At 41.7% G+C, this 25,932-nt stretch overlaps 1 protein-coding gene across 8 annotated transcripts in view; it reads left to right on the top strand.

Moving 5' to 3' along the window:
- Window positions 1–25,932, top strand: part of col13a1 (collagen, type XIII, alpha 1) — a 117,790-nt gene that overhangs the window by 54,737 nt on the left and 37,121 nt on the right. For 5 of the 8 annotated variants that reach the window (XM_041947272.1, XM_041947269.1, XM_041947270.1 and 2 more), the window contains exons 4-15: window positions 3,261–3,287; window positions 8,450–8,485; window positions 10,664–10,690; window positions 14,195–14,245; window positions 16,311–16,346; window positions 16,920–16,946; window positions 17,232–17,258; window positions 18,746–18,772; window positions 18,882–18,908; window positions 19,310–19,336; window positions 21,749–21,790; window positions 24,986–25,078. In XM_041947272.1, the coding sequence (XP_041803206.1) occupies window positions 3,261–3,287; window positions 8,450–8,485; window positions 10,664–10,690; window positions 14,195–14,245; window positions 16,311–16,346; window positions 16,920–16,946; window positions 17,232–17,258; window positions 18,746–18,772; window positions 18,882–18,908; window positions 19,310–19,336; window positions 21,749–21,790; window positions 24,986–25,078 (447 nt within the window). The remainder of the gene's footprint in view (window positions 1–3,260; window positions 3,288–8,449; window positions 8,486–10,663; window positions 10,691–14,194; window positions 14,246–16,310; window positions 16,347–16,919; window positions 16,947–17,231; window positions 17,259–18,745; window positions 18,773–18,881; window positions 18,909–19,309; window positions 19,337–21,748; window positions 21,791–24,985; window positions 25,079–25,932) is intronic. The other 3 variants (XM_041947266.1, XM_041947267.1, XM_041947271.1) reach the window with 3 other exon arrangements.

Genomic DNA, 25,932 nt, shown 5'->3' with positions numbered 1-25,932 from the left:
ACGTATTCAAGAATACGCTATCCATCCTTCCCATCAGTCTGTTTGTCTGTTCCTGCTCACCTTCAGAGGGGAGCCAGGGTGTTTGTCCATCATAGGTCGAACATCTCAGGGGCTGATTTCATAATACAATTGTTTTCGGTGATATGGAATCACTTTCTTTTACTCATCCCTCGACACTGGCTTGCTGACATCCTTTGGGAAACATATAATATCATGACTGCTCACAGGTCACCTGACAGGAGTCTTGGCCTTGTTGGCTCTTGCATGAGCATTGTGCATGTAAGATATTTAAACACCCTCTGACTCTGATTTAGCTCAACAAGAAACCAACATTGGGTCGTTCACAAGCTGTCAATCAATTCTCAAAGTCCATTTGAAACAAATGTTTAATTTGGCTACACAGACTTGGGTGTTCTTATTCACTGATGGTCATTGCTGATGTTTCCTTTGTGTGTGTGTGTGTGTGTTGTAGCTGTAAGTAACACCAAAGTCAGCTACTGGGTAAAATAACACCAATAAGAATGGAGTATATCAAACCTCTCTCCTCTACAATATCCAAACTCAGATCTCATTGTGCAGAGGAGGGGGCCCAGGGGACCATACATCCCACGTACGACGGCCAAATACACCCCTTTCCCACTAACCCCCCCCCCCCCCCCCCCCCCCGGCATTCCCATTCATTCTGCAGCAGTTTGCCAAATGGGAGCCACATGTTTTATAGGGTTACTGTGTAATTCAAGTGAACGGTTCCTTCCGGCAGCGGGCGACCTCTGCCCCCTGCAGACAGCCCCTGAAGACCCAGCAGGCAGGCACCCATGTGCAGCATGTTCACACTCAGTTACTTGTACCTTCACGCGCTGCCCTCTGACTGCCTGATTCAGTCTTATCTGATGAGCCAAGCATCAGCCACGCTGGCCCAGAAGTGCAGGTTAATTTCTATCACATGGACGAGAGCAGAGTATAAAGTGAAGAGGCTACAAAAAGAGACTTTCAACTGTCCCTACTGTCTGCTACTGTCTCTGTATTAGGTCTAAGGGCATTGGGTATGCAAGTCCAAAAAAAGAAAAATCTTAATTAAACAGGCTCCTAATTGGCTGACAATGAAGAGTATACGCCACCTTTCATGCTCTGTCCCATAGCACCCACTGAATTTGTACTGTATGTGGTATAGAACTTAGACACAGCTTCCATTTATCTACTGTTTGTCCACAAGATAGTGACATCAGACACATTAAAAAGGTGACATTCATCTGTAGTGCATGACTTTTCTGCAGCACAGAAAAAGACATGACAGAATCACAAACCTTCAATGCAATCAGCATGTAGCGTAGAACTTTATTAATGTACTCAAAAGAAAGTTTTTTTAATATCCACCACCTCCAGGCTTGAAAAGCAGCTTTGAAAAGTTTATAGCACCTTCATTAACACATGTAATATGATAGAAAAACAAACTCCTGCCACACACTTCATTGACATCATCTGTATATTCAGTATCTTCCAAACATTCATAGTTTCTCTGAAACATTACTAAATGCACAACTTGCACACAAGCCTGGATTCAATATATGTCAGTTTGTTTTGGTAATTTAATTAAGTTGACTTTTCAAATTTAAATTCTGCTAATTGCTCCATTAAACTAAATGTCAGTTGAAATGACAAGGGCCTTCAGACAAGTTCTCCATCACAGCTTTGTAATGAGGCCATGAAATTGTAGTATCAAAGCCTACTGAATATACTTCAAAGGTAGTTCATGTACCATGAATTCTAATATAAAAGCTGGGATTACAAGACGAGATAAATAAAATGAGGGCGATTTCAGCATGAGAACCGAGTCATACTGTCATACTCACCAGCTGCTCTGAGTTTCTCTTTTTAACAGAAATAAGGCAGTCACACTCTACTCTACTTCCAAAGTCTTTCTTTCTTTGCTGTACTCTCGATCTCAAACACCCATCTATGAAGTAAAGACTGCAAGAGCTTTAATATGAAAATTCTGGAGGAAGTGCTGATTCATTCATTGTAGCTGAACATTGTTGAAGGAAAAAGGCAAAATGGAACCACAGACAGGAGTTTTGCTATGTTTTGCCCTAGGGGCCCATAGTGAGTTAATCAGCCATGTTGCCACTCAAAAAAGCGTATTTGCTTCCTCGTAGCTCCAAATTCAAATGCATTCTATAGCCCAGACCCAATTCCGACGCTGCCTGGTGTACAACACTGCTTTTTGAAACAACTGGGCCTTCAACATTTCTGATTTTTGTCATGCGTGCATACCTGTGGATGTGCACCCCTGTTTATATCCATTCACCAAGGCCAATAAGCAAGAGCTCAGAAGATTGTTTGACGTTTGTCTCATGAAGTGAGAGGAATGACTTCCCCTCTCCTGCTGTTGGCCGGTAGTCACCCACGCACACAGACACACACACACACACGCACACACACACACACACACACACACGCACACGCACACACACACACACACACACACACAATTTTTCTCTCTCTCTGGGAAGTTTGAGCACTCTCACTGGACTCCTCATGGAGGAATATTGATGACATGCCAGCATTCAAGAACAGGCAGTTATCATTCTCCTCAGTAAGGCGTCAATGCCTCAGCAGCTTTTTGGAAAAAGTCAAGAGTTCCTGTTTTGACTTCCTACCAATTAGCTTTCCATCCTTTACATAATAGCGGCTCACACAAGACGCATTGATTTGTGTTCCGCTCGCTCAGTGAAAACAAAACCCACTTGACTTTTTTTCAACATACCCATTCTCGTTCTTAGAACCTGGACACAAAGCTGTTCTAGCTCCTTGGGTTTTGTTTTTGATGTAGGCCACCATCCTGACATGTTGTCATGTCCGCATTAGCGAGGTACTCAAGTAGGGTGAGCTCAGTTCGTCTTCAAAAGGGTTTGTTATGCAAAAACGTTCAAACTTTCAGCATGCATTCTCCCAAAACCAGCCTTTGCCCGAGTTTTTGTGGTGAAATGAAGAAAATGTTCAGGAACAGCTTGTGTTGTGTTGAAATATGATTCACTGAATGTCTGAATGTTGAGCAGAATTTAAAGAGGCATGTTACTGCATCTTTCTGTGTGTATCACTGAGCTGAGCAGGCCAAAATAAAGCACTCATACGGGATAGTAACTACTCTTCAGTTCATTTTATTCTGGCCTGGTTCAGTGCAGGTATCTTTCATTATGTAGACTTCATCTGTAAATTTACTCTTTCCTTTTTGTACCTATTTTCTCTCACCCCTTTTTCAGGGTCCTCCTGGACGAGCAGGCTTTCCGGTAACTGTCTTTTTAACTTGTGTCTTTGTGTGTCTCACTGTAGGCCACAGTTTTGCATGTGACAATAGTGATCACTGCGGTATTGATCTCTCCACCTGCCAACTACTGAGTTGTTATTGTCTTTATCTGGATCTTCTAATGATGATGTCCAGATAGGCCTATCAGATGGTAGCCATAGCTATCTACATCTATATCCTAATATGTTTTGGAGGAAACATAATTGCTGCATTGATTAAAGTGAGGGTATGAATCTTTTGGAAGAAGAAATAACACAAACATCTAAAATAAAACAAATAAAGGTTCTATTCATAAGCAATAGCTGGTCTTATTTAATTTTAAGATGACTATGAGCTTTCATTACAGACAATATTGCTATGTTATATTAGGCTACTGGAAAAGGTAACACGCCACACATCTTACAATACAACTATGTAACTTGTGATAGAAGACATGACATATTATTTCTGTTACTGAAATGAAAAGTACAATTCATGTGTAATAACAGATCCTTGCTAAATGAAATACACTCAGCCGTGCTGTGTCTAATATGACCAGTAGCTTATTGTGGCGAATGTTAGCTAATGCAGGCAAATTGTTGTTTCCTGCTTGTGTGTTGGGGAGTAGCAACCCATGGTAGCATATCTTTCAATCTAAAAAGAAATGTTTTCCCATTAAGTAGCTGGGCATTTGGTCAGTATATCAGTGTATGTCAATGCACTGCACATGTGATTACTTTTTATTGACACCAATAATATAACAAACAAAAAGGGCAGAAGTTCTGCATCAACAGTCAAAAACATGCATAACAAAAATTACAGCTACAGCAACAGCAGCAACAGAGGAAGGAGGATACATACATACAATACCTGAATACAATATGTAGCTATACAGTATGCAGTACATAATCCATATAGACATTATATATAGTGTAGATACACAACACATACATGCTACACTGTGTAGCATGTATGTGTTGTGTGTGTAGCCTACACACACAACACATACATGTGTACACAGATGATGTATACTTACAAACACACACAAATGTTACTGAGTTTAATCAGTGTGTAGACAGATGTCAGGTTAGGCTACTAAAACATTTGATGGATTGGAAAAGATAGTGGTTTTGGTTAAATATAGAAAAATGAATATTCACATGTTAATAGACAGAGAAATTATAATAATATTTCACAGATTTCTTCAGTAAAAGTAAATGTTTCCTTGTTATGTAAATAAAAATCTTATCCAGGCAGGATTATGTTCCCTGCAAAACACATGGCTAACTCCAACTAGATATGTCTTCATGTATTTTTAATGCAACCTGAACCATCTGCATGCTACCATCCATCAAACCATCCTGATACATTCAGTGTGGAAGATGTCAGTACAGCAGTGCAACTGAGTGCTCATAGCTTTAAAACCTAACACCTTCAGTTGATAACACCATGAGCTGAAGCGTGCCATGGCTTGGTGGTTGTTTTCATTAAACTTCTATCCTTATTTCTGTTACGCCTCGAGTGGAATGCTCATAAAACCTCTCAGCCCTCCTCCTAACACTCTCCTGCTCCTTCTGTTGAACTGTTCTCAACACGTCAAACCCACATGGTTTCTATCATGACAACAGGTGGCCATCCAGTATCTGACCTTTGTCCTGGGTTGCCAGTTACAACCAGCAAAGCCCCCGTTTTGTTCTGACAAGCTCACTTGTGAAACAGGTCCATAAAACAGTCTGTTCCCCATGTTTTGTTCCTCTGCCGGAGTTTCGCTGACATTTTGTGTCAAAGCGAGGACGAGATTTCTTGCAGGATTTGTGATTGATCACCTGTCAAGCAGCGGGAAATGAGAGTTGGAGGATGTGGTTTTTGGAAAAAGACTCTTTTAGAATTGAAAATCAGGGAGCAGTGTTTTCCATAGAATGTGGTTCTTTCAGAATGTGACATTTAAGGTCTTCATAACCAAAGGAGGTAGAGCCGACCGTTTTGATGGATGGATCGTAAATGTATTGTTCCCTTTTCACCTCTCACAGGCAACTTGTATTTCTCCAGGTGGACAAAATTCTCAGTTGCAGTATCCCTGTAATTCCTGTAACTCCTTGGCTACTGAATTTATGAATGAATAATTCACTCAGAATTACTAAACTAACATCAGATATTTGCCTATTACTCATGTTGTGGGAACAAAAATCAGTTTATACAGTCACAGTATGGGGACTCACCTTCCTTATGTGCACAAAACGCAAGTCCACATAACGTCAACCATCCCAGTTTAGGCTAAATGTGAGGGGCAGGGAAGTAGTGGTTATGGCTAGGGTCAGGGTAAGTCTCCATGAAATGAATGTAAGTCAGTGCAATGTCCTCTGAAGTGATGGAAACAGTGTGTGTGTGTGTGTGTGTGTATGTGTGTGTGTGTGTGTGTGTGTGTGTGTGTTTGGCCTGAGACTAGGTGAGGCTTATTGTAAAACAGGCTCAGGGAACACAAGAATTCTGGTCTGGGACCTTGGTTAGTACCAGTGTTATCTGGTAATGTGACGGGCCGACTCTATATTCTCAAACGTGTTCGATATTTAGGAGTTTGAATCTGGATGATTACCTCTTTCTGAGCGGGACCACAATTAGCCAACGAGAGAGATAAGTCATGAGTCCCTGAGCAGCCGATCATGTTACCAAGCAACAGTAAACACTCAGCCTTTGAGTCTAACGTAGGCTGGAATATTACTGTTGGCAGTAATTAAGACTAACAGTTACGAACTGTTTTTCATCCAGGCTCGTTCAGCCTTCTGCTTTTGTCTTTTCTCACTGGAAAGCTTTACTACAGAAAGTTGTTGCACCAGCTTCCTCGTGAGATCTCAGGACGTGGTGCATCGCTCTCTCTGGCACAGTAATCTCAATAATATCCTGGAGTGTATGATGCAACATTTTTAAATCTTGTAGCGTGTGCATGTTTGAGATTAGAGGAAACATCTGTGAAGTTTCTCCTTAAGAGCGTGATGAGAACCGATCTCATTCATCTTAAAGCATCTTAAATACACCTTCACAATGCACCAGGTGAGTGTCTTGCATCTCACAACTAGCTCACTCGGACCAAACTGTGTTTTCTCAGTCTCTTTTTGTCTCCAAAACGTCTTCATGTGTGACACCAGTCATGCCCCTGCTTCTCCCAGCCTAAACCACGGCTACTTCTGTAAGACATTTCCCCAAATTATATAGCTAAAACTGCTCGTCTGCGCTTGTGTATGTTGATACAGACAAAACAGCCAATCACACCACTGTCTTTTCATTAGTAGAAACATGTTTGGGACATACAGCAGGAGGGATACTATAGCAGTGATCAGGTTTCTGTCTGTGGAATGAAGTCATCATCTCGTGGCTATAAAACCTACTTAAGTCAAAAATAAAACCCAAAAGTTAAGCTTGTATTTTGTGGTTACATCAAATAATTAGTCACTGTGCAAAGCCACCAGCTCTGGATTAAAACCATTTTTGGTTGTTGTGGTTTAAATCAGGACCTTGGACAGGTCTTCAAAGAGCCCAGCTATAATCTGACAGTATTTAAAGGCTTTAAAAAATATGGCACACATTAGGACAGAGATACCAGCACATCGGATGTACCAGGACTGAAAACAGCTCGGGAGATGCTCAGACTCAGTCTACACAGGCAGGATGAGGGTTGCTATGAGTTCAACTGAGATGTGAAAGACAGGCACCATATCCTCATTTGCGTTGAAGGTTATGTTCCCACTCTGTGGCATGTCCTGCCAGGCAGCACCAGAGCCTGGCCCTGCAGAGTAAAACATGCCATGCTTTTGTGTTTAAGCAGTGCAGTGATTTTAGGACATTTTGATTTGTGCATGTGCAGCCCAGGATTAACATCCAATATATCCTTTTACTGTTTCAAATTAGAGGCTTTAAGGATTTCTTTATCAGACTCCAGAATTTATGTATTAATTGTATGAACATTCTGTATTTATCTGTCTTGTTGCGTCCACCGTTCACTTGGAGCAGACTCTGTATTGTTTTAAAGCAGTGAAATAAGGTGATCACAGGTGTCACTTTACCAGGACTAACAAAGCTTTCATGAAAATACTCTTGTGTGAAAGGTGTTCATTTGGACTTCTAATATCTTAACACAGTGGCAGAAGGCTACTGTCGAACACAAACCCATCATAATAACATGCTGCTGTCAGCAATTTTAAAGTGACTGTGAATTGACATAAATAACCTGCCTGTCCCTGTCAATTTAGTCAACAGGAGACTAAAACAAAAGCTTTTTTGTGCAGGAAATCAAATTGGTGTCGTCAGATGCTCCCAAAAGTCTGTCTGCGCTCTGCTCAGCTAGTCTCCACAAATCCTTCCTCACGCATGATGGCCCCTGAGCACAGGTGAACATTATGACTTACAGAGCGTGGCCCTGACCTGCAGCTACAACGGGCCTCATTCCTCTAATCACCCAAATCCCCTACAACTCTCCTTATGTCCATGACCTCCTGCAGCAGTGAGTCTTCAAACTGTCATCAGCAGAGCGTTGCCTGATCCCCAGACACTGGAAGTGCTGCTGAGGTCAGAGGGAGGTGCATTAAGGGACTGTAGAACTAGATCCCCTCTTCTTAGTTATTTTAGACATCACTCATGTGTATGGTTATAGAGTAGTGTGAATGGAGACACATAGAACTTTTGCATATGTGTCACAGGAGAGTTCTTGCCATGGCCACCAACCACTTGCCTCAAATGACTTAGGAATAGTTGAGGTTCTCTTTGCAATATTATTCCAGATAGGTCAGATTTACCAGGAGTCTTGGGTTGGGTTTTTCTAACATAGGATCATGGAATGTCTCTAGTCTAGTAGGCATGGCATGTTTAACTGACTAAACCCTCTTAACATTAAAGATTCTATCCCTTAAATGGATACCATGACATTAGGACTTTTACAAACTCTGTAACTAACCAAAGTTACTGTGTGTAAATACTGTTTTTAAAATGTATCAGTGGAATTTGTTTCAAATTAGAGTCTGTTTAATTATTTGAGATTGGATTCATGGAGTGTCTTGAAATCGATAAAGAGCCTTTAAGTCTACATGTCAAGGTATCCCTTCAAGAGCTCACTTCAGTCTTCAGTCGAGCCTTCTTATTGACCCCTGTTCCTTCTGAATTTGCATTGGTCAATAGGGTGACAAAGGAAGTATGGGAATTCCTGGGAGAATGGTGAGTGACCTGGCTTTGTGTATCAAACACACTGTAGTAGTGGTTACATTCATTATGACATGGCCAATGACAAAAGCAACATATCAGTTGTAAGGAGAGCAGTAACAGGCTGCTGTCTTTATGACTGGGATTTATTTAATCTAAAAGGCTCCATCTGGGCCACTCCTCTGGTGTTTTCACATATTTTTGCTGATTAGAGTTCAGGTCTGAGTGGGTTTGTGCAGCAGTGCACCTCACCAAATTACACATTTATCATTCTAATGAGTTAGTGCACTCCCCAATCTAGTGTTGCCCACATTCAACCTGAGCAGAGATCTAAATCAACCAACCTAACTGAAAACACACATGAGGATGTTTGGGGCCTTTGAATATATTGTTGGTTATATTAATAGTATAAGTGCAGCATTGCAGTTGACCACTGGTCATGGGTCAGCTTTAAGTGGGCATGGAATTGCTGATGTTGTAACATCACTTATGAAAAAAGCAGCACAGAGAAAACAGAGTCAACAAACCAAAGCTTTCCCAAAGCCAGTTTGCCAGCCTTTTACCTTACAGGCCATTTATTACACCATGATGTCAGGCAATACTCAGTCAACATTTCACAAAGTCAGTGTAATTACCAAAAGCATCAGTGGTTTTACCTGCAACTCTTTTCTTGTTTAGACATACATGCCCTAATTTTGCTACAGCAGCTCAGCTTACTGATGAACCGTTGAAGCTCAATCATGGACATTTTAATATGAATATCAGTGGAGAAAACTTCTGAAATTGTGGAACTGGGTGCTGTAACAAAATGACAGAAAGTACTGTGAATGACCAGACTTACTGTGACCTACTGCACATGTTTAAAGACTTGAATGGAGGAGAATGGTGTCAGTGGTGGATGATAAGATGTTGGACGACAATGTAGAATGCATACAATATTAGAAAATCCACAGTGATACTGGCACTGTCATATTCTCCTATGCACAGAAACATGCTTCATATTAATTCAACACAAGCAATAACATAACTCCCTAAATGTGACTTTCCTGCTGTTCCTGCCTTACAGCTGCCATATATTATACTGTAAACTTCAGGCATTGGACAGTGCTGTGTGTTATTTAAGAAAGCTTGTGTTTGTTGTCCTTTTCAGGCCACCCAGGGTAGTGGAACCACTTATTCCAGAATCTGTTTTACTTTGCCACCTATGTCATTACTGTGCAGTTATTGGCCCATAAGTTACAGGTTACCACACAAGTCATTTGGTTAGTGCTTACTATTTCATTTGGAAATGGTCGTATTTCAAAGAATCTGAGCCCTGCTGCTTGTGGATAATATTTAACACTGGATATATTTTTAACTCATGTGACACTTTCCATAGCTCACAGAACTCTCACCTAGCTAAGAGATTTTTCCCAGCATAAAATTAAATCGACAAGGGCATGATTGAAAGAACAATAATAATAATGATTAAGGAAATAGTGATTGAATGAAGTTGTTTATGGCAGACTTCCTGTATTTGTATTCAAAAGAGGCAGAAAGAAACATGTGGAACTATGTTACTACCTATGTTTCCCTCAGGCACCTTCTCAAAGGAAGTGAATTAAAGTGACTAGTGTAACCCTGACTCAGATTCATTTTTTCACAGTGTCTGTTAGAAAGGTCCATCTTGACGCCACACTTGCTTACAACTGCTACTTGAATGTAATGTAATGTCACCATGATGAATCAAACTAGGGATAGCATTTGGACAGTCTCTCCTTGAAAGCAATTACAGCACTGTACTCAGTGGGACACATGATAAGTGATGAAAGCAGCTGTATGAATAATGAAGAAAGGCTGCGTAACACAGGCGTGAATGTTGAATAATCTGTTTCCAAAAGTTACAAAAACAGAGTAGTTGAATAGTTGGACCTCTGATTCCACTGCCAGAGAGGATGTTTCAGACACTGTTAGATGACCTGACAAGCACTTTGTTTGAAACACACTGACACCTTTAGCTTCCACTTATCTCCACTTAACTTCCACATACAGTAGCTCCCCTCGGCTCTTTCACCACCTCCCCATCACTAGTCCTGAGGATGCTGCATGCCCCGAACCCTCTCCATGTCTCTAACACTGGTTCCTCTCTCTCTTGTGTTTCTCTCGTCTTCACACCTTTTTGCATGTGACTGTGTCTGCTGTGACTGATCCCAGGGATTAAAAGGACAAGCAGGGGAGAAGGTAAGTTTAGAGGCATGTGCCATTAGCAAGATTACTTAAAAAATGTAGCAATTTAGCCCCAGTCAAAGACATACTGCAACTTTGTCCTGTAATTTCCTGGCTTTGGTTTGGTGTCCTTTGTTAGTTTGGTCATCCCCAGTCTGCTGGCATCAGCACGTGTATGAGTCTCAGAAAAAAACAGTGGAATATAAATAGACTGTCATTTGAGACATTGCTGAAATGTGACTTAGTGGGTGGGGGTGTCGGTGGTTAGACGAGCAGAGCTGTGCAGTGTATTGTGTGTACAGGTAGCATGTGATTTATATCAGGATCTCAGGTCTGTATTTTCAAACAGCATGAGAGTCACATTCTGTAAATGGTTTCCCACCCTGGTTGGATTACTTGAACTCTTTTCACCATGAAACACAATAGTAACGATTTGTCACAAAAGCATCTGAAAGTTCTAATTTAAGACTCCCCAAAGACAGCGGAGAGACATTTATAGAGGCCACCGCAGAGAGCAGGAGGAGATTCTCAAAGAGAACCTGAGTGAGAGTAGTAATGTGAATTATATATTGAGATAAATAAATGTTACTGGTGCATTGCAAAACATTTAAATCTTAGCTCTCTGTCATGTTGAAGTTGCCATAAATATGAGCTGCCAGCTGGGAGAGAAAAGATTGATATTGGCCTCAAGGTGGAAATTACATGTAAGACAAATTTTCCTGTTGGCTCTGGTGTCTCCCACTTGGCTTCATGAATTGCAAAACTGTGTCAACAGAGATGGTAAACATGCAGCACATCTGCCAATGTCAGCAGTCCAGGCACATAAAAATCAAAATGATCACTTTATTTCATATCAATGTAATGAACTCTACACACAAAGAGTTTGTGACATCTGCTGCAGATGGCTGAAGGTTGATTTTAAGCTGCTTGCAAGTCAAATCAAGCTACCCTGTGGAGTTTTTGATGCCTTTTAATGCAATGGAGCGAGAGCGAGTCCCCGTTGTGTTGTTCTTATGCATGCACACATGCCTACCAATGGTTTCACATTATTCTGCTGATCAACAGGTGGCAGCAACATGCCAACAAATGCACCAATATGCAACAAGGTCAGAGAAGAAGAGGCTAATACTGTTAACTAATAATGATGGGCATTGCAATGCAAGTTTCTAAATCTGATGTGGACATGGAGGAAGGGAATATATTCAACACATTTGCTGAAGAGTACGTACAGTGTGTTTTGGTGAGAAACACTGAACAGAAAGAAAGAAAGAAAGAAAGAAAGAAAACTCAGCAGGGCACTTTAAAGCACAAGAGCTGAACATTTTTCTAAATACACTAGGTCACTTCCTTCCTTCCTTCCTTCCTTGTGCTCTTTGACCATATTTACCAAAATGTTGAGCAATTCCTTTTCAGCTGCTGCAATAGATATTTTTCACATTAACATTGACTAACATGACCATGTATGTAGCTTATTGTGTAATTCTGCAACCCCCTTCAGCTCTACAGAGATTTTAGCCTCTTTAATCTCAGAGCTTCGGTTTCCCGACCGGCCCCAAACGCCTCTCCACTGGGATGAAAATGTTGGTCTGTTGTCAGCAGGATGTGTAAAGACTGTTTGCTCAGACACCTCAGTGTGTTGCATTAGAACGTGCTTCCAAACCGTCTCTCCACATTTGCTAAAGCAATCACAGCGTTTCCATCTATTAGCTGTATGAAAGCCAGAAAGAGCAGATTTACAGATTTGTTCTCATCTAATACAACGTGGTCCGTGATGTGTGGGGCCAAATGTGCAATGACAGGGAACGCTCTCAGCACATTCTTCACCGTCATACCACAATGACAAGTGTGTGTGTTAGCCAAGCATTTTTTAATATGGTCAGTCAGTCAAAACAAAAGTAGTAGTTTCAGCCACGGCCTGACTCATGAAAGGGCAGAAATAGCAACCTGACCACCAAGACCGTAAGCGCAGAAACAGACAATGTAGTGGTGGCTTTTTGGAGTGCTCTTCATATCCACATCCAAAATAATCTATTGGCTTCCTCTTTCTGTCCAGGCAGGGGACGTATTGTGATAGTGTGACTGGATTTGTCCCATGTGTGGTTGGTCTCTTCCAGTAGCTGCCAGTAGAGAGGGCATGAAGTAATCCAGGCGTCAAACACAGCAGACTTGACTGTAGATCATCTGTTAAAAGGAAGCGTCTTCCTCAGGAAAGGAAGACTGAGGCAGGCAAGACGAGCATTTCCAGAACACTGAATTCTCCAAACAAATGGCATTTGTGGGTTTTGTGGGAGAGCGTTCGGGGCGAGTGCCTGGCAGACTGAGCCTGGCTGACAGAAGAAGCATGAAGACATGATGGATTGGTTTTGCAAAAAACAAAACAAAAGAAATAGCAAAAGAACCACAGCAGACGGACACCACTCTTCCTCGGCTTGAGAAAATGTCATTTAGAAGGAAATAAGATCTACATAGTTCAGTCTGCTTTTGATTCCACTTATCCACTTATGGCGATCTGTGTGTGTTATTCTGAGTGTGTCAAGGTTTTGGTTGCGATTCTAACTTTGCCTCGTTACCCTGACCTCTTACAACCGAAGTAATCCAATCTGCACAAGTGGATCTGTAGATTTTCACTTGTCTGATCTACTAAAGCTGTAGAAACCAAGAAAGTAACTGAAAACGGCCTCAGATGACACAAAACCTCTTTTTCCATCATTACCTTTGCCTTCTGGCCCCTGAGTGATCCATCTGCCATCAAACCAAGAGTGAGAAAACAAATCCTTGGCCTTCTAAAGTGGATATTTGTTCAGAAATATTTCAGATCACTTTTGTCTGTGATGGATGACAGGGATCAGACATGTCCTTGCGATAGAGTTTCCCTTCAGGAGGAGAGAAGCTAATACGGGAAAGTGCTGGAAACCTGAGTTGGGTTAGTCTGGCCTCAGTGGTTTGTGGGATTTTGCAGGGAGGGGCTGCACAGACTGTCACTGTCACACTGCAAATCAATTATTTTATATGGAGTCCAGAGCCCAGAGGCACACCGTTTGGACAGCACCATTGCCTTGTTCAGTCACACTGTTGAGTTAAGAAGTGTGATCCAGCTTGTCTGCTGGTCAATTTGAACACTGTGAAACAGCAACAGCAGTAGTCAAATATAGATGAATCACTGCAGTCAGCTTTGTAACTGTTATAGGTCCTTGTGTGTTGAGTATAGACTGCCAGGGACAGGCGAGGAGTTAATAGGACAAATATGTCTCTTGAATAAACTCTTAAAGGGGTGCTCCAGCTATTTGTGTGGTTAGAGCTTTACATTTAAGCATCTCTTCTTTTTAATCTATTTTTCTATTTGTTCGACTTGTTGTGAAGCTAGCAACTGAAGAATATCACTATACGTCATACTGTGTATGATAGTAGCCGACTGTGCGTGGCAATAAAAACTGGATTTGACTTAATTTGAATTCAATATGCTGAACCCCCCCTCCATTTTTCATCATGTTTTCCTCCTGTCTTTCTGTCTGTCTATAGGGAGCACCAGGCGAGCCAGGATTGTCCATCATTGGACCTAGAGGGCCTCCTGTAAGTGTCTTCACTTCTCCTCACACCTCATAAAGCTCTTATCTTGAATCAGTGCTGCCTACCAGCACACCCAGCTTAGTTTAGCTACAATTTCACTAGATCTCTGCTTAACACATCAGAACAACTGGAGAGAGCTCGGCTCAGGTTAATGTTAGCCCAGCCAAACCGAATCACAATCAAGACTGGGCGAATGAACCACAAATGATAGAATAAAGCTGTAGAAGTTCAGAAAGCGTAGAAACAGCAGCATGTGATGTGATTTGACTTTAAACTGGATCATCCATCATGCTTGTTTTATCAGTAAGTAAAGTGAGAAACTCCATCCTGGTCCAACCAGGGTCAGTGTGTGTTAACGAGGCACCAGGTCTTAATGGATCCTCTTCTTATAACCCAATTCTTGGGAGGTCAAATTAGTTTAGCGTTTTCTTTTTCTTCTCCTTTTTTTTTTTTTTTTGCTTTGGAGGACAATGTGGCATAACAAATTGTATAATATGCCTTTTCAAAAGATGGTATAATCAAGAGTCCAGCCAACTTGACTGGATACACATCTGTTTTGCTAGTTGATAGTTATCACAATCTTTTCCTGTGTGTGTTCACTCTTCCTGGATGGTAACAGGCATTTCTGATGAATAACAGGCTGTGGAGGAAGCTCTGCAGCAGCAGCCAAGTCCTGAGCTTAGAGGGCCAGTCAGTCAGGAGTGCTTAGAAACTAGTTTGCCACAGCAGGTGAGAGTGACGAGAGGCTCCAGTCCTGACCTCGGATGGAACGAGGGAGCTCATTTACTTTTTCGCACATTGTCATTTCATCAAGTTAGATGGATGAGTGCGAATATGTTTCCCACTGCAGGCCTTCAACTGAGAAGCCTGGCTACAAACTGCAAAGAAGTCATATTTCAGAGATATGAGCATGGTTTATAGCATGTTCACAATGACTTCGCAAGTAAATGCAGGAAACCATTTTAAGGGAAATGAGCTTGTTTGAGATTTCAATGCCAGTTTGAGGGCCAAAGTCAATGAGGGTGGACAGGGATTCTTGATGGTGGAAAAAGCATTTAACCAGAACTTTTAAGCTTTTTCAAGAGCTTTCAACATTACCTGGCAGTCTTCATCAGGAGATGGATCTTTTCCAGTTAGGCCTTGATGTTATTAATGTTGGTTTAAAATTGAGTTAAGTTCATTCATGATCGCTGGAACAGCACTTTGACACAGAAGAACAATCTTAACTCACTAGTCTGACAGAAAAACAGATGTGAAGTCAGCATCTGCTCACTTTTTCTTTCACAGTACCACTTTTAACCACAGTTGAAGCTTGCTCACGAGCTTATAATTAACCTTTGACCTTGAGTTTTTTTTTCTTGTCAAATTATGAAATCTTCTATGAAGAACTATAAAGTCATGTCTGGTGCTGTTTGAAAAAGGCTGAACATCCCTGGGGAAAGAAACCATTCAAAGCTTCCTGTAACTGCCGCTGCTTCATTAGCCACATCCACGTCTTCCTCCTAACTGCCTTCCCCTACACCTTTATTTTCCCCTCATTCCTTTTCCTGGGGATATTAAATGTCTTGTACCAGTCCAGGAAACAGGCCACCATCAGAGTATGCAGGCCTTTTTTTAACTTTGTTGGACAGTTTGACAGCTAGGAAGCCGAGATAAAGTTTGGGGAGAGGGTCATGCAACATGCAACAAGGGCCCCTGGCTGGAATTGAACCAGCAATGTTGTGGTTACATGGCACGCACCATCTGGCTACCAAGGCCCTCCAAGCCTTATTGTTATTAACATACAGTCATTGAACTGGTTCACCTTCTCTCCTCAGTCGTGCATCTTTATTAGATTGGAACTCTTTGTTCTTTTCGTTTCAGCATCACATTTCAGCATCTAATTTCCTTCTGTGTGCTCCCCAGAGTCTTCAGTATCACTCCATGCGTCTGAATCAATTTCAGTACTCACCGAATAGCTCAGTGCAGTGGAGGGATCGGGGTAGAGAACGGGATCTTCTTTCAGTGACCAGCTGATTTTTATGTCAGACACACAAACACGCTGATTGTTTTCCTGTTTCTTCTTTAGGGACAACCTGGAACAAGAGGATTTCCAGGCTTTCCCGTAAGTCATGACCATGCTGCCTGTTTGTCAGATTCATCCTGTAAATCATGCTTCCGTGATTTGTGTAAGATCTGGAAATATTAGATTCTGCTTTAGTAAGAAAAAGACTGCAAGGCATGATTACAGTGCACAAAATAATAGTCACCAAAGAACGAGTAAGGAACAAACCTACCTGCTAATTAATAAATAATTAACTAGCTGTTTGTGGATAACTCATCAATCCCTCTTCCACTTTTGTTACCTGTTATATCTCATAGTGCTGACAGTATTTTCATTTAATGGAGCTTTATCTCTTCTCATGCTACAACCTCTCTGGTTTGGCACAGAATTACAAAGCTAAGACAAAACATTGTATACACAGCAAACCTTCTAAACTTCTTAATGGCAGACATTATCATGTTCTGTGATGAGCCTATCCAGGCCCGTGATAATCTGCTCTGACACCACCTCTCCATTTTACCTTGATTTTTATGTATTAGCCGATGTTTTCCAACTGATGTTGTACTGGGGCCAGACGTTGGGGGAGATATTTTTGTATGTGTTCAAACATCTCCTTCTCTTCCTTTATTCCAGGGCCCAATTGGGTTGGATGGCAAGGCTGTGAGTTTCCATTTCCTGTCAAAAAGTGAAATGATTGAATAACTGCGTGCTACTTCAGTGCCCAGAGCTGTGATTACCTGCAATAATTAGCATCATTGAGTTAAGAATGATTATGGTCATTATTGTAATGAAATGTCTATTAGTGTCATGACTGCTGTTACATGGTGGGGTTAAACATGCTATGGATATTTCTAATAAGATTTTCCAAGGAAAGCGACAGAGGTATCTGTTTCACCTGATTCAATTGCTTTACCACCTGCACTCACCGTTTTAATGTTCACTCAGGGACAGAATGGAGCGAAGGGAGACATGGTAAGCATTCCTTAAATTTTTCATAAACATAGCTGTGCTATGACACTGTATCATTACCACCAGGCAAGCACTCATTTCAGCCCATAAAACCCTGGATATACATGTTGGGCATGGTACATGAACACCAGCAAGCCAACAAAAATATAACATGATTGCATTTACCTTGTTTTGCTGTTACGGTGACTTCAGCTGCGTGTTTATTTTGTATGGACAAAGTCATAAGGAAAACTGAGGGGTGGCCTGATTTATGCACAGTAATGAGCTAACAACGGGGTGAATGCAGTAGGGAGAAGGGTGAGACAGATGGGAGCTGACTTTACTCTGACTTTCAGTCAGGGTTAGTAGGGAAGAGTCTTACTAACTGAAATGGGCCTAAAGGAGTTCAGACACTTAATGTCTCAAGTATTTTCCTCAACATTCACATTCTGTATTCTCAAATTGTGTAATTCTTTATTAGCCTTCCGTTAGAATGGAATCATTAGAGCAGCACTACGTTTTTACAATCCTCCATTTCAGTGCTGTTGATGAGTAATGACCTGAAGATGACTGGCCAACTCTCTGCTGTCACAGAGCCGAACCAACTGTACAGATTTCCAGCTTCCTCGGGCTAGTTAAGTTTGAGTTCACTTCGATGCAGGAAGTAGTGTGACCTTTATGTCCTGCAAGGTGGAAAATGACAGTCAGGAGTTTGTGTTCTGTCACAGGCCTCTACCATCCATCTTTTTTTTTTACCTTAATCAAAATCTTTCCCTAAAGTAAAAGTATTTTAGCTGCATCACCTCAACTATACCTTCACCAAAGTTGCCATTACCTTATCATTACATGTCTTTCAGTGTCCACTTCTTATTGTACCCTGAACCATACCGTACATGTGTTTTAAAAAACATCAGCACTGAATATACAGAATCATCCAATATCACTGTTCTTGTCTGGTGATAGGGTTTGGAAAAACACCTCACTCTGTTTCTTCAGCTTGACCTTTTTTTCCACCAATTTGTTTAATGAAGCAATAATGTTTAATGTAATGACCTGTCTCTTAGTCTCCTTCCTGACGAACGTCAGGGAGTGTTGAAAGGGGCTTTGAGCGGTTGTCTGCTAAATGTATGGAGACGCTGTTACCTTCACAAAGTGGCTTTGAGCTGCTGGGTCTGTGGGGTCACCAGCATGGGGTAAACTGGATGTGTCCTACTGGGCTCTCTCCCTGAGTTCATTAATCAACCAGTCGCTGAGCTCTGACAGCTGCTTACAGTGGGCACACCCCAAGGCCTGATGGGAAGTCAAACTGAGGGCCTTCGCCCACAACAATAATTGGAATAGACTCCTGTAACACCTAATTCATCAGTCTGACTGATGCCTTGACACTGTTGTTCATTTCACTCGGGTTAATTGGAGAACTTTGTGTTTAGTCGTGTTGAATTTTTTTTTTCAAGCTGCAAATCAATTCCTCAACCATATTCAAGACTGACTGTGTTGCTGCTGTCTTGCAGGGTCAGCGTGGTCCTAAAGGAGTCCCAGTAAGTTTGTGAAGTCTGACATTAGGCCTAACATGATAACCTGCTCCTCTTTTAAACAAACTACTCCACCACTCAACTATCTCATTCGCTCGTGTTTTCTTCCTCACAGGGGGAACCTGGACCCAAAGGGGAGAAGGTGAGATATGGTTTGCAGTAGTTTGACAATTTGGCTGCATTGGGAGAAGTAGTCAGATTACTGAAAGGACTATAGTTACTCCAGCAAATTAGCATTCCACAAACTTCAAAATCCAAATGAAAACTGAAGCAGCAGAAGCTGAACTGTTCAAAAAATCAGCAAACTTGTTGTCAACACAGACTTTCTGATGGAAATTTCTAGTCTCCTTCCCCAAGATGAAGCAACCAGAGCAGCACAGAACACATTGATCTGTTTTCACAGGTTGAACTGTAGTCCCTATGAGTAAACTGATCTTCATGTGTGCAATCAGTGGACTTCCCTGTAATGTGAAAGTGATTATAGCTGATCAATGTAAAAATATGTGAAAAGCTCTAAAAACTTCTTTTTTCTGTTCTCTCCAGGGCGTATGTGGAGACTACACACACAGGGTAAGAAAACATCATTGTGGAAGTAATTCTTTCTACTGAAGCTTCTACTTCATCATCAATGTTTATGATAATACTCAGAAATGGTTTGAATCTACATTTTTTTCACTATAAATGTCATTATTAAGGCACAAACCTGCACTGTTGTCCATTCTACAGCGTAAAACATTGTCTCTCAAGGGTGCATCTGTATGTACAGTTGTGTAATGTCAGGACAGAATAGAAACCTGAAGCTGGGAGAGGACAAACTACTGCAGAAGCCGGACAGACGAATGGCAGGTAGCACAATGCTGGGTAGCACATCCACTGCAGTTCTTTGGGGTTTGGCTAGTTTATAGAAAATAAGGCAATTACTGGCGGCCTGCTGGAGCATACCGTCGGGCGTGATAAGAGCCTATGTGTGGGGGCGCCAAGAATAAGAGTCTCCAGTGTAAAGTGGGATTTTTCAGATAGCCGAGTGCATTTCCAGTGTAAGTCAACCTTTCAGTTATTAAACTGCTTTTGCTAAGATCATCAAAGGAGGGGGTTTTTTGGAAGCTTGACCCCCCCCCCCTTTCTCACAAGTCGCATGCCTGTTGAATTATTCCTATTCTCAGACCCCCCTGCAGTATGGGAGGTCCAATCCCAGTGTCTGCTCACACTACAGGCCTCACGCCTATTGTGAGAAACATTTGGAGTTACTGTAGGTGGAGGTAAAATGTTCAGTGAGTACAGAGTTTTCCTTTCAGGACAAAGTCAGCAAGATCAGCAAGTATTTTAGTGTGATTTTGTGTAATATGTGTTCAGCAGCAGCCCCATTGTTCAGAGAACGCTTGACCATTTTTGAGTTTATTTGCTTTCTTTCTGAGTTTGAAATTAGCAGGTTGCTGTCATATCGAGTCACGATGTGCTTAGCCATAGCATTAAGACTTTAAGCAGGGGGAAACAGCTAGCCTGGCTTTGTCCAAAGTGAAAAAATAAACCTACAAACATAGCAGACATGAACTCTTTCGTGTCACCTGTCAAATGCAAAAATGACAATTTGAGGTTTTAAAGGTAGCTAAGTTGTGTAACAATTTCTTAACATTTAACACTTAACACAAACACATGTTGTCAATGTTCATGTGATCATCTCACCCTGTGAAAGAAAAGAAATAAACATTTTTAGCAATTCCGTCAAACTGAAATCATCTTAAAGTCAGATATCATCAATCACAAGACGTGATTCATGTTTTGTGTGGTTGGATAATGGCATGCTGCTGCCATTACCAGCACTGACTGAAATGACCACTTCCCTGGTGTGCAGGGCCTCTTTGTGCAGGATCTCCCTCTGAAAACCCTGGCTGCCTTGCGCTCCAGTCAGGCTCTGATGTTAAAGGTTTGTGGGTGCCATCCACCCTGGTAGATAACCCTGAGCGGGGGTGTCACAAGTCGTGCCGCAAAGAGAGGCAGTGCCCTTGAGCCATGGCACTCCTCAGTCCTCTGCTCTCCACCCAAAAGACAAAAAGATCAATGTGGCGACGAGGTTGCTACTGCTTTGGTTCATGCAGTTCGTATCTCTTTGAATTGTTACTGGAATTTAGGTGAATTTTACATTCTACTGAACCGGAGGATGCCAATATTGAAATTAAGTCATTGAATTGATTTTAAAAAATCCATTCCATTGCCCCTGTATGTACATGATGACTGACAAACTTAAATTACAAAAATTAGAATTACAGACAGATAAAAATTTGATATTTTTAAGTTTCAGTGACACATTGCCAGGCAACATCAGACAAAGTGCTCAGGAGATTTCTTCTTCTTCTTCTTCTTCTTTGTGTTGAAATATGAAAATGAGAATTAGCTCTTTTAATTTTAATTTTGTCATACATAACTTTAAGACAATTGGAAATAAAATTTGAATTCAATTGATTTCACTTTAATATTGGCAGCCCTCGTCTTCCATACTTTTAAACCTGTTCATGGCTGTGGTGGATAGCTGGAAGTGGTGAGGAACAGAGCAGCACACTTGCCTACTTTTACTACATTTATACCCTACTTATATTTACTTTTAACATGTTGTATATATTTCCATAGAAACAGTAGTTTTTGTTATTTTTTGCTTTCAACTTGTCTACTTAAAAATGATGTGACTGACCACACATTGAAAACAAGTATGTTCCCAAACTGACTTACCTCTAGACATACATGTGTTAGTCAGGAGTCAGTAACAGTGAATAGTTCTTTGGGGGTTCAGGTATTGGGTGAAGGTAGTGTTTGCCTCATACTGTTGCATAATAAAAAATGTGGAAATATGTACGCTATGTGAAAAGTAGGCAAGCTGCACGCAGCTGTTTCTGCTTGGTGTCAGTGGGGACATGTAGCTATCAGCAGGATCACACCTGTACCGCCCACTCTTAAACTTGTATCTGATCATGCTGGTCATCTCAACAGAAGCGGCGTATTGTACAGCCCTGTGTTGGACAGTTGGCCACAGTAAGTCTGGATGTGCACTGTAATCATACTGCTGTACTCTCTTTGTGGCAAGACTGGTGCCCGCCTCTGCTCCACTGCAATCTAGGGGCCTGGTTTACTGGGGACATTGATGCACACAAATCCTGAATCAGACATGCTCGATGATAGGCAACCAGCAGAGTCTGACAGTATCTAAGAAACTGGACTGCTTTCACATTCTTTTGAAATAAAGAAGCGTCACAGTGCATCAACCATCCCCTCTGCCACTCCAGGCCCATAGTTTGCTGTGCTGGTGCCTCTTTTTCTCGTTCCTTTCTTCAACCTTGTTTCCTTTTTTCTCTCCTATGCCTTTCCATTTCCCTGCTTTTCACTCTCATGTTCTATTTCTCTTTTTCCTCCACATCCCTCCCCCATTTCTTCCCTCATTCTCCTGGTTCTGCCTTGTTTCCTTTCTCTGGCCTCCTGGTGACCTTTACCCTGCGACCTTTTTGCACCGCTGGCCACCTGTGCTTTGTGACTGCCCCCGGCAGATGTTGCCCATCACCGTGCGCAACATGCCCTCAATAAGCCCTCTAATCCTAAAACGCCTCAAGGTACAATTCTCTCTGCCCCCTACTTGCCCCCTCCTCTCTGCCGCCCTGTGGATGCCAGCCGCCGTCATCCGTCGCCAAAACATCCCCAACCTTTCTCTGCCATCTTGCTGTAATTAACCAACTTTTGGCTGCTACTGCTTCTGAATGTTTAGTCATATTCAAGGCTAAAGGTCTAAAGGTCTCAAAAGCGAAATGAACAGTCCAGGTATTTTCAAATTCACATGCATCTAATATGCATTAGTGATTTACCTTCAGTGGCAACATTCAGGGTCATTGTGAAGCATAAAAGGATGCTGTTTAAAGTATTTGCTTTTGAAAACAGCATCACTTTTTAAATTGCACTTATTTGTTATTTTTATCACCACGATCTTTCCCCGAGCCTTAAGGTGACTTAGTAATGCACTAAGACAGAGTGAATAAATCAAAAAAGACTGATTAGAGGTAGGATTTTCAAAAAGAAAGGAAAAAAGAAAAAAAAGAAACTGTATAAACTCAAAAACTCATGACCCACTGGAAGTGTGATAGACACGACAAGTCATAGAACATACAGTAATGTTGCTCTATCATATCTAGAACTGCTCATTTAGCAAATGATAGTGCCATAACTAAAATGACGGTAATGATTAGTAATAAACACATACAGAATAATGTGCCTCTGAATATATCCAAACTGTTAATCGCTGTTGTAATCTTTAGAAACAATTCTAAACAAACTATTTTCTTTTGAATGTAATGAAAGTCATTAATATACTGTTAATCTGCAGCTAATCACATGATCAGTTCTTCATTCTGGTTCTTAACTTAAAGTTAATCCATTGTCATTAATACATTAAAAGGTGAAGGAGCCTCAGTGTGCTGCTCCTCTGGCACTGGTTGGCCTTCTGTCAGACACTGAAAACACAAGCTGGGCCAACACACTGTACAAATAAATCACATATCAGCCAATCGATGTCGACTGCTTCATATAATGGGATTTCCACTGTAATGAAAATACAATTATTGCAGTTTTTTTTTTTTTTTTCTTAGAATGTCCTGTCATGAACGTGGTCAAATTGTGCAGAAACAGCACATGTCAGCTATTGGCAGCTGCAGTCTACCCATAACAGTATGCGGTCAACCTCTGCAAAAAGCCTAACATGTCCAGAGACATAAATCATACGTGGACACATTCTGCAGTGCAGGACAGAGGAGGAATGATAAAATATGGATCTGATGTGGACGGATGATAGCCATGATCTCAGAATAGAAGCTTGGCAGCACTCTCTGGTCCGGAGCTACTGTACACGTGTGTTCTCCTACAGTAACACAGTGATAAGCTGAGTGACTGAAGTAAGGCCAGGGCTTTGTGTTGGGAACTTCTCTAAGTCAAACCACATGTGCAAATAAATCATGTACTTCTGCATAATACATTAAATGTCATGCCATCTAAACTTGTTGCCCTCTATGATAATGGATATTTCCTTCCAGAGGTGTCTTCTCTATAAAATATTGCCTCTACCAAATTGATTTTGAGAGTTCTAAGAAAGAGTATAGCGGAAATGATTTCAGCATGATTCAGGACATGTAGCAGCCAAATTTATTTATCCAGCCGTTTCTCTACATATCCTGTGCTCATTGTACATTTTCTTTATTTGATTGGCTTTAGTCTTGGCTTTGGTTTGAGATAATTGTCAAGGGCTCTGGCTGTCAGTGAGGTGTCTTGGGAGTAACCACACACACAGATTAGCTGTCTATTTCAAAGAAGCTTCAGAAAAGATCATACATCCGTTTCCAATATAAACAATAAGAATTTATGCAGTCACCAATCTTCAGTGGTATCTAATTGCAACTTCTTTTTACCCAATGAGAACATAAAGCAAAACTTAAAACTGGAGAGTCCTGGAAAAATGAGAGATCCAGGACTATTAATCTGCATTCTGTGTGGCTTTTTAAAAGTTTAAAGAAAATGTCAAAGTAGCTGATTTCCCGGTGCCTCGTTCTCCAAACAAAGGTAGTCATGATAACGACATCTGAGGTCAAATATTCTGAACTGAAGGTGCACTTAGTAGCTTTTTCTGGAGCTCATAAAATCAGACAATGACAATCATGTAATCATGGCTGCTGTCTCTGTTCAAAGATGGACCCTGGTGTCAGTTGTGAATGTCTGCCTTGATTTTCCCTGCCTGTCCACTGTCTCCTGGTCAGTGACTTTGACCACTGACCCAGTATCCGCTGTGGCTGGTTTCGGTCTCATGTTCACAGGCAGCTGATATTGTGCGCTCTGTTGACCCTCAATGTTGTGATTGGTTTCCAGTTCCTTACCCAGGGTCCAGGGGTACGTGGGGTACTCTGGATACTTTCACCACATGCATAGCACAGGGGTCAAAGTTAGCAGAGAGAAAGAGACGGCCGCACAAAAGCTAATAAGTGCACCTCGAGTTTAGAAAATGTTTTCCCAGAACATGGTGAAAAATGAATCTTTGTGCTCAAACATTATAACCGCTTGCCTTGCTCTCCGGCTAACCTTTCTGTCTGCGACCCCCGGCTGCAGTCATTTGCAGTGTAGTGTGAGGTTGTTGTGTCGGCATGGCCAGTGTGGTGAGGCTCGCTCCAGCATGGCAGGTTGTAACTCAAGGTCTCTCAGCAGGGCGAGCCTGGAGTGCAGGGACCCCCGGGACCTCCAGGGCCGCCCGGACCCCCAGGGATCGCAGGCCTGAATGGAGCCAGTGGCCCACCGGTAAGTCCCAGTCTGAGGTCAACCAGAAGCTAAAGTTCTACTTTTACACTTGTTCCTGAATCACCTTAGCAAACATTTTGGCTTCCGCACACACGACAGAAGCTGTTGGACACAGACTTCATGTTGTGGGCTCTGTTTCCTCCCTGTGGATTATGACACATTCATGCCACACCATAATAACCAGTTTCCATCTGTTAATAGCAGTTCTGCTACATGTGACATGCTGCTTAATAATACAGAAACGCATGGACGGTCAAAGTGTGTCATTCAAAATAACTGAACCCAGACTGAATCTAAAGGGTGTTAAACTGTAAATGTACGGTATGTTTAACCCTCACACAGACAACTCGACAGTCATCTAACAGCCTTGAGCTGTCCAATGTCAAAGTCAAGTCAAGTTCTTTCAGAAATTCTTGTAGGACTTTACAAATTGCACGGCATATGAAACCCTCTGTCCTCAAAACTCTAGTTTGGAGAAGCAAAAACTCACCCAAAAAACCCTTTAACAGGGAAGAAATGGGAGAAACTTCAGGAAGAGCAACAGCTGAGAGAAGCCTTACTGGGGAGTCCAGACTTTACCATCTGTCCTACAGGACATGAACAGTGTATTTGTCCTTTATAAACCCAGACTGCTCCCAGAGGAGTGAAACCTTGTAGGAATGTTAGGAATATCAGCCTGGACTGGAGATGGGTAGAGCCACACTTTCAGTTTGCTCTGGCACACCATTAAAATCTGAACATGCTTCTGTCCATGACTCAGCTGTTTCAAGCCTGACATCATATCCATGTTACAGCCACTTACACAACCAATAGAGCTGTTCAGTCTCTATGAGATAAAAGGTGCAAGCTCAAGC

Source organism: Chelmon rostratus, chromosome 11 (assembly GCF_017976325.1).
Source record: "Chelmon rostratus isolate fCheRos1 chromosome 11, fCheRos1.pri, whole genome shotgun sequence".
Lineage (NCBI taxonomy): Eukaryota > Metazoa > Chordata > Actinopteri > Chaetodontiformes > Chaetodontidae > Chelmon > Chelmon rostratus.
This window is presented reverse-complemented; position numbering and strand designations above follow the sequence as displayed.